The 8,822-nt window shown below is 37.2% G+C and overlaps 1 protein-coding gene across 2 annotated transcripts; it reads right to left on the bottom strand.

Moving 5' to 3' along the window:
- Positions 1-489: 489 nt before the first annotated feature.
- LOC125943996 (uncharacterized) lies at positions 490-7,560 on the bottom strand. Of its 2 annotated transcripts, none has more exons than XM_049663663.1 (2): positions 7,505-7,560; positions 490-7,443 (listed from the first exon to the last, which is right to left on the bottom strand). In XM_049663663.1, the coding sequence occupies exons 1-2, from the start codon at positions 7,553-7,555 to the stop codon at positions 2,089-2,091; spliced, it is 5,406 nt and encodes a 1,801-aa protein (XP_049519620.1). In that variant the 5' UTR covers positions 7,556-7,560; the 3' UTR covers positions 490-2,088. The 2 variants fall into 2 exon arrangements, with proteins under 2 accessions (XP_049519620.1, XP_049519621.1); XM_049663664.1 differs by lacking the exon at positions 7,505-7,560 and having other exon boundaries at positions 490-3,749; positions 7,121-7,496.
- Positions 7,561-8,822: the final 1,262 nt, after the last annotated feature.

The raw sequence follows: 8,822 nt of genomic DNA, 5'->3' as shown, positions 1-8,822 counted from the left end.
TGCTTTGTGTCTAACTATTTGTGCATCTGCAGTCCACCAATTTTCATATCCAAAATCATAACACGGACATGCGGGGGTAGTCCCAATAGTTTCCTGTACGTTTGGGTCTATACAATCACTCTTAAAATATTTCATCGCAGACTCTTTAGCAGTCTTAGACGTACATTTACCACTGTAAGTGACATGGGTCCAAATCTCATCGATGTTACGCCGTCTTCTCAGTTGTTCTCCACTTCCAGTTCCACCACCGTCACTGGTCACACTGATACATCCACCATCGTCAGTAGCACAACTCATCATAGCAATAACTGTGGTTGTGGAGACAAATTCGTTCCGCTAACGTTCCCACAAAACACGAAACGGGCAGATGAAATGACAACGTTAGTCACTTTTTGTGCACTTTGCGGTAAGAAGATAACCAAGAACGAACTAGAAATATGATGCAGCGATTATTACTTTTATAGAAGCAAACTCTGACTTTCTATCTAACGATGGCCGTAACGTCGTCAGTAGCGGACTCGATCGATTTCGTAGCTCTGTTATTAGCACTACATGAAACCGACAAAAATGTTACTACCACGGACGTGCTCACACACACAACACCTAGTAATACTGTCTCTGATCCTGTTTCTTCAACGACTGCAGTATATATAGGAGATAGTAATCTACAAATGGGAGATTGTGAGGATGACGTAACGCTTGCACTGCAATTCGAAAAAGAATGGAAGACACTCACAGCTTCGTGTAGTATTAATACTCCTCTAGCGACTTCACCTGATCAGTCATCCATCTCTTTAGATACCAATAACATAAATGAGGTTGTTCAGATAATAGAGCACATCAAATTAAATACAACTGGAAAAAAGTGTAGATGCTGGATAGAACCAGCAGAGTGGCTCCATTTAACCAAACATAAGTTTGTACAAAAGGTTGTGAAACCTGTATTGTGTAGTGTGTGTTTCGAGCCGAAAACGTCTGGATATGCTAAATTAACATACCCGATCGTACCTCAACAATGGATCTTAAACAATGTAGTAAAAAGTTCATACTTTTTTTCACTGATATATGCCGCATATGTCTATAACGCGTATGATAAATTATTTATGGCACTTGGATCTTCGGCAATGATGGCTGCATATAATAAACTTGTTACTAAAAGAAGACGTAAAAATCAGCAATATATAATTAATAAACGGGATTCACCCATAAAACAAGGTGAACTTATATGTGAACATTACATAGCTCCACTAGTTCGAATTGTAGATGTCAAGGTGTCTACATCGTCTTGTTGTTCAACCTTAGTTCGCGATATAAACACACCATTATCTCCTCCAGACGATTTTCGATCTGTTCTAATGTCGTCTACTGCAATTCAAAATGAAGTATATAGTCTTCCCGATGGTGAGGCAATTAAAAAAGTAATTGATAATCCATCACCTTGTTATATATCACAAATATGTAAAGAAATATCATCCAATATAGACCGTCAATTACATGAGAAATTGCAGTGCACTACCCATTTAAATTCAACACCAACATTATGTTCATGTCTCCAAGAGAAATTCGAGAAACCAGCTGTGTTCTCGAGGATGACACCACAAGACGACGACTCTAATAAAGAAAACAAAGCATCAGAAGATAATGTTGTTGTGAGAAAAACAAAAAGGAAGAAAACTACATGACATTCACAAATGCATGCGGAGCATCAGAGCAGAGGATTTGTGATGTTGCGAGAAGAAAAAGCATGTATTATCTAAGAAATAAAATACGTATTATTATTTTGTACAAATATTGTTTTTCTGTTTACTGTAATATTGATGCATATACATTGCTTGATAATACAACATGAAGTATGCATCATACAATTGATCACTGACCAAGTTCGAAATGGTATGAATCTTTATTACATCGTAAAATGCCAAGCTTTGCGCATCATTAAAAAACGTTCGGCCTTCAAGTTGATCATTAATGTTCTGAAGATATATTGCCGAGGTTTCATTACATAACACATTCAGATGTGGTATTTTGAGATGCTTTATTCTCGGACAGCCAATACTGAGGTCATAATGAACAAAATCAATGAATTCATTAATATTTTCCATATTTATTAACTAAACAATGCTGATTTCCATTAGGATCGGTACTTTTTTTCCAATGCAATGTCGCTTCATCGACTTGATCAAATATTCTACATGCTAAATATTCAATCAATTTGTTTAAAGTTTTTATCAAATAGAGAGGAACGTGTATGGCATCCCGCCTGTAAAACAAATACTTGCATCTTGGATAGCGCTTCCAGAATATAATATAGACAACATTTTTCGTATTTGCAGGCTTAATTTCCATATTTGATCGTGTGTCGACGGCAATGAAAGGAGATTGGTTATAGCGAAGCGTAAATGCTGCGTAGTCAGAAGCGTCATTTGTTGTTGTATCTCCTTGTTTCGGTTCCTTTTCACTACCATGTGGTAGTATCTTAAACAGTGGTTCGAATTTAATTTTTCTTCCCTCACCTACAAACATATCCGGTAGTAATCTTGATACTTCAATTTCTAGATATGAAAGTTCTCGTTCTGAAAATCCACGATGTGGATTATTATCTTGTACTATATCATGAAGCATGTCGTTTCCGAGAAACCACGCACATTCCTTCTTTGACGGTATAGGCTCGACACCCACAACTTCAGTGTATAGCCTAAACCGTGCATATCGTTGCATACCTGCTTGTGTATGAGACAGAGTTGGATTGACGTTAATTTGCACAATATTATTTTTCCTACAGTACCTCCTTTTCATTATGTCATTTACTGTCCGTTCCATGTATGCCTTCCTGTAGTGAAACGATCCGTTATATTCCACCATAACGGCCAATTGCGGACAATATACATCAGCTCTATATGGTACAACCGAATTTAAATATGCGTTAAAAAATTCGGGTAGCGTTTGTTCTCTTAGCCAATCAAACTGCTTATCAGGTGGACAAACTGCTGCAAAGGCTTGTCTGACAGTTTCGTTAATGCCGTTAGTAAATGCAGATGAATGTCGTTCTTTGAAATCCGTAGTATTGGTTTCAGATGTCGTGGGTTTAGATGTCGATTGTTGTTCTTCATCGTGACATGAATCATCAACTCCCATAAGAGATTTCGGTCGCTTTTGACCTCTTCTTCCTTTATTCATATCATCATCTTTCTTCGTGTCACTATTAGCTATAGACACCACAGTTGGCAATCCACGTTTTGTCCGCATCATTACATTCGCAATTGGCTTATGTTTCTTACGAGCCAATACATAACCATAACCTTGCGATAATTGCACAGTTAATGTCTCTCCTGCGACTTGAGGAAGATCATCGTAAAATGAAACTACAAACGTGGGCATCTTGACGCCATGATACAATAATCCCATATCGTCATCAACAGTAACATCCACTAGTGTTCCATTGGAATATACACGTACATATAGCTTCTTCATATCCTTAGGTTCCTTCAAAACCACAACATTCCATCCGTTCTTCATTTTCTGTTGTTGCTTCGCACCGACAAGGCTATTAGTTAGTTGCATCAAAAGAAGAGTTCTTGCACTTGCACACGCTTGCTGCATTGCAATTCCATTATGTATCCATATGTCGATGGGTGTGATCGTTCCACTTGTATCTACTACTCCAACCCCAGCAATGAAGCACTTATCACTTCCAAAATCATCCAATGCTATCGATCTATTCGTCTTCATCTTGATACGAGAGAGTTCATCTGTAATTAAAACATTACATTTTAACCTCATTAAATTTACTAGAGCTTTCGGGCATACATAATTTGTTACACCTAATTCTCCACTATTGGTAGTTTGATTATGTAAATCTCCACTAATTCTGTCATCCATGGAATTCCTATGTTTTGCACTTTCGCAAGATGAAAAATCAGCACCTTGACTGTCTACTTTGATTGTGATGGTGCATTTATTTGAATTATCATATTTGGTGAATAGCATTGGTCGTCGCTCATTCACATAGAAGTACATATTAAGGGTACCATTTTCAAAATACTCCTTTGTCGGATTGGAATTACAAATGCATGTGTAAATATTTCTTGCAAAAGCTGCTTTATTATTACTCATGTCATCGTTTCCTCTGTGAAGTCGCACTATGGTATTTACTGCTTTCGCAAGCGCGTGTAGGAACGCTTTATCTTTTGGTTTAGCCCAAAATATGAATACCATGGGTCGACTGTCATCTTGTTTGTTTTGCATTCCATGAATTTGATCACTATTAATGGAATTCCATACTGTTTTTCCATCTTCAATATTAGTATCTACATCGCATTGTTCTCGATTCAATTTCTTTTTTACCAGATGTTTCTTAATTCGCATTGATTGTCTAGGCACATCAGGTGCATCAATTGACTCTGTTTTATGCGAGTTAGCCTTTTTGATTGACTTAGCACACAAAAAATACGCAAGAACTGTTATCCAAAACGTCATTGTGCCATAACCATAAAGAGTTTCTGTTTCTGGCTCTTTTTGGTCCTCATCGATACATGGAGAAAAAAATAACGGATTTAGAATACTGTAATTATCTACATATTTTTGATATGGGAATGAAGTCTTAAATTCTAAATAGCAGCTTTCAGATTTATCTGGAATTTCATAAATACGAGCTTCAGGAGAAGTTAATGGTGGTAGTGTGTTTGTAGTCCAATTAATATACGAATCAATTAACATCTGAACACCAATATTTATTTTACCGTTGGCTATTAATTGCAATAAATCCCTAATACCTGAAATGTCATTTGCTTTACACATCTCAACTTCTCGCATGTATCGATGTTTAATGGCAAGATCTGTTATGTTCGATGATGAGATAGGCATATTGAGCAATAGTTGAGCAAATACTCGAGCAATATAACTACGTGGGCAGTTGGCAAGAACATTGTTTGTTTGATCGTCAGTCATAATATCATGTGCACTTTTTGACCTTTTACTTTTAATTTGTTGAAGTAATATACTATGACTGAACTTTAAAGATGGCTGAACCCACCCACTAATCACATCTAAATAAGCTTTGCTAGCTACTGCATTTGCGCAACATTTTCGATACATAGAAATGAAACAAGATCTTAAGGGAGGAGGAATGACATACTTGGCTTTTTGTATCCACTGTTCACTATAAAACAAAGCATTCAACAGAGTACATGTTATGGCATAAGTACTTTCATATCGACCTGATACATTGTAAATGTAACAATTTGTGAGAGTATGGTTCACACAGTACGATACTTTCACTTTGTCCAGTTTTGCTGTACCACATTCACTTATAGTTACTGGTGATTTAATGTTGTCGACATGAAACACACCACTCCACATACACTTCGATGGATCAATATGCAAGTGAAGATCTTTGTCCATAATTTTTACAGCAGCAAATCGATTTGGCCCGTCTCCAGCACTGGGAATACTTCCTTCTTCCTCTTCCTCATCACTTGGAGATGTGTCAGGCATACTTTTTTTCTTGCGATTGATTACGTTCCAGTATTTCTTGAAATATTCCAGCAATTTCTTTTTGTTTGTTCCAAATATTTTCGAGAACTCATTTTGAAGTAGAACCAATGCAGCTGCTTTATCTATTTTTTTGACATTACAATACACCCTAACCCAAAACGCAGCAATGCGTTCATAGAATGACAATTTAGATTCATCCATAATGGATAATATCATAAGGGTATGAGCAAAAACAACATTTGCATGTGGCTTTTCAAACTCCTGTAACACTTTATCGTCCGATCCTTTAGGTATGTACTTCGCATATATAGCACCATCATCGATATTTGGATTATGAAAAAATTTTATGTGTATATCATTCTTCTTGCTAGGTGTGGCCGTTGTTACACTTAACAGCAAGCGTTGCAACTTGCTTTTCTGATTATTATTAAACAATGAAAATAATGTGTAAAATGTTACATACAACTCTGCTGGAATTTTTCCAGAAGTATTGGACGCATTTTTTTGTTTCTTCCCCCTTTTCCTCTTTACATCAGTTTCTTTATCTGAACGTTCCTTTACCAAATCCTCCTCTTGAGCAATATGACATTCTTCGTCTTCAGATGAGGAAGATGGCACCTTCTTCCCTAAAGATGTTATTCGAGAAGAAATTATATTTTCCATCACTTGCATGCTCTTATCTCCTTTTCGAGGTGCCTTTGATATAATGTTTACTGCAACTTTCATTGCTAAAGCCTCTTGTGTAGTTGTATTTACAATCATTTTTGATTCAGATAAATTTATCAAATCACCATTTTCCGATTCTTTGTCTAATGCATTATCCAGTGCTTCTGTGGCAATGCAATCTAAATCCATCGACGAATGCGATATGGCCTCATCGAGTTCATCCACGCGGGGAGAATGTGGCACGGTCTCAGCAATCGCGGAAGGTGACTGTGGCACGGCCTCAGAAAGTTCATTCACAGAGGGCGACTGTAGCACGGCCTCAGAAAGTTCATTCACAGAGGGCGACTGTGGCACGGCCTCAATAAGTCCATCCATGGGTTGCCGTGGCATGGTCTCGGCAAGTTCATTCGTGGAGGATGACTGTGATGTGGCTTTAGTAGATTCGATTTCATCCATGGGTAACTGGGACATGACTTTAGTGGATTCAAAGTCATTTACGGGTGGATGTAACATGACTTCCGTGGATTCATCCATGTCTTCTATTACTGTAGTTTTGAATACTTGCTCGATTAAATTATTCTGAGAGATGTGCTCATTACATTCATCATCCTCATTGCAAATTGGCGTATTTAGAGGCCGGTCGTCTACGTCTACGGATTGTAGATGGCCTTCTATTTCTGCATTTATCAATCGCAGTTCTTGCAAGTCTTCTTCTGTTGGTACTAAATCTATTTTTGTCTGCTGTCCTTCTTCGGTTAAATAAGAATGTATTTTAGGTTGTCGATAGTATGTCGTAGCATCAGATTGCACATGGGGTGGCGCTTGTTGCGATTGCAAAGAAGACTCCTCAACCGCCCTTATTAGTTCTTTTCCGTTTGTTGCTACACTTTGGTTATTATGGATAATTTGTTGCTGGTAACATACAGGTGCGTGTTGATATTGTTGATACATAGGAGAATACCTTTCGTGGTGTGATGCCCATGTAGCTTGCTGTCGATGCTGAGTCATCGGCAATTGCTGTTGATAGTAATGGACCTGTTGAGGTTGCCGTTGTTGATAGTGCACCGATTGTGGATATTGCTGTTGCTGCACCCGGTAGTGGTCTGACGGTTGACTTGGATATTGCTGCAGTCGGTAGTGGCCCAACGGTTGACTTGGATATTGCTGTTGCTGCGACTGGTACTGGTCCAATTGAGTAGTACATTGTTGATTCGGTTGATAGTGAACTGGGGGTGGCCGGGTAAGGTGGATTCCGCGTTGCTGCATCTGGTTCTGCATCTGGTTCTGCAAAAAGGGAAATCTTACAGAATGATGCGAACTGAAGGCGTTGCTAGACATTACTGACTTTTTTGCACCTCTTAAAAGTAGACCCTTTCGTGTTACACGCCTGGAGCATGTGTGACTACTAGCAGCATTGCGTCGTCTTTTATACAATGTCAGTCAGGCGCTGTGGAAAAAAAACCACATTGCTTTCCATCTTGTTGAAAAGACATATCAGCGAAAAGAGAGGAGAGAGGTGATATATGAAACAATGCATGCGCAGCACTTGTGCTGGCAGCTATTCAAAAAAAAGGCAAAGTATAAGCTCTCTTCGTTTGCTGATAATGCAACACTGGGCGTTTAGATAAGACCGTTGGTGGGCGTTTCTATTTTTTTTATGTCGCTATAGAGGTCATTTTTGCGCAATTTTTATTCTATATTTTTGTACATGATGTATGCCGTGCCTTACTTATATTATCTATTGTTCTTTCTATAATTATAGACGATTTTTTTCTCTTTCGTGTGTGTTTGACGATTTTTTATTTTGTGACTCAATACATTACAGTATTTCTTTATTTTGCGACTCAATACGTAATTACATTATATTGTGATTTACGATTTTCTCTCTGGGTGTCTGTTTGACGATTTTTTTTATTTTTTGAATGAATAGATGTAACTTGTGCTGGTAGCTATTCAAAAAAAAAAGGCAAAGTATAAGCTCTCTTCGTTTGCTGATAATGCAACACTGGGCGTTTAGATAAGACCGTTGGTGGGCGTTTCTATTTTTTTATATGTCGCTATAGAGGTCATTTTTGCGCAATTTTTATTCTATATTTTTGTACATGATGTATGCCGTGCCTTACTTATATTATCTATTGTTCTTTCTATAATTATAGACGATTTTTTATTTTGTGACTCAATACATTACAGTATTTCTTTATTTTGCGACTCAATATGTAATTACATTATATTGTGATTTACGATTTTCTCTCTGGGTGTCTGTTTGACGATTTTTTTTATTTTTTTGAATGAATAGATGTAATTACAGTATATTGCAATCCTATGATATAAGTTTTTGACGATTTTTATTTGTGACTCAATACATTACACAAACATTACAGTATTTCTTTTACGATTTTCTCTGTGGGTGTCTGACGATTTCTTTTATTTTTGAATCAATAGATGTAATTACAGTATATTGCAATTCTCTTTTTTTGGCATGGGCTTCACGATTTTTTTTACTCTTGACTCAATAGATGTCATTACAGTATATTGCAATTCTGTTTTTTTTCACGATTTCTTTTACTCTTGACTCAATAGATGTCATTACAGTATATTGCAATTCTCTTTTTTTTGGCATGGGTTTCACGATTTCTTTATTTTTGAATCAATATATATTGCAA

This window comes from Dermacentor silvarum, chromosome 3, assembly GCF_013339745.2.
Source record: "Dermacentor silvarum isolate Dsil-2018 chromosome 3, BIME_Dsil_1.4, whole genome shotgun sequence".
NCBI lineage: Eukaryota > Metazoa > Arthropoda > Arachnida > Ixodida > Ixodidae > Dermacentor > Dermacentor silvarum.
Note: the sequence above shows the minus strand (reverse complement) of the source record. Positions and strands in the feature narration are given on the sequence as shown.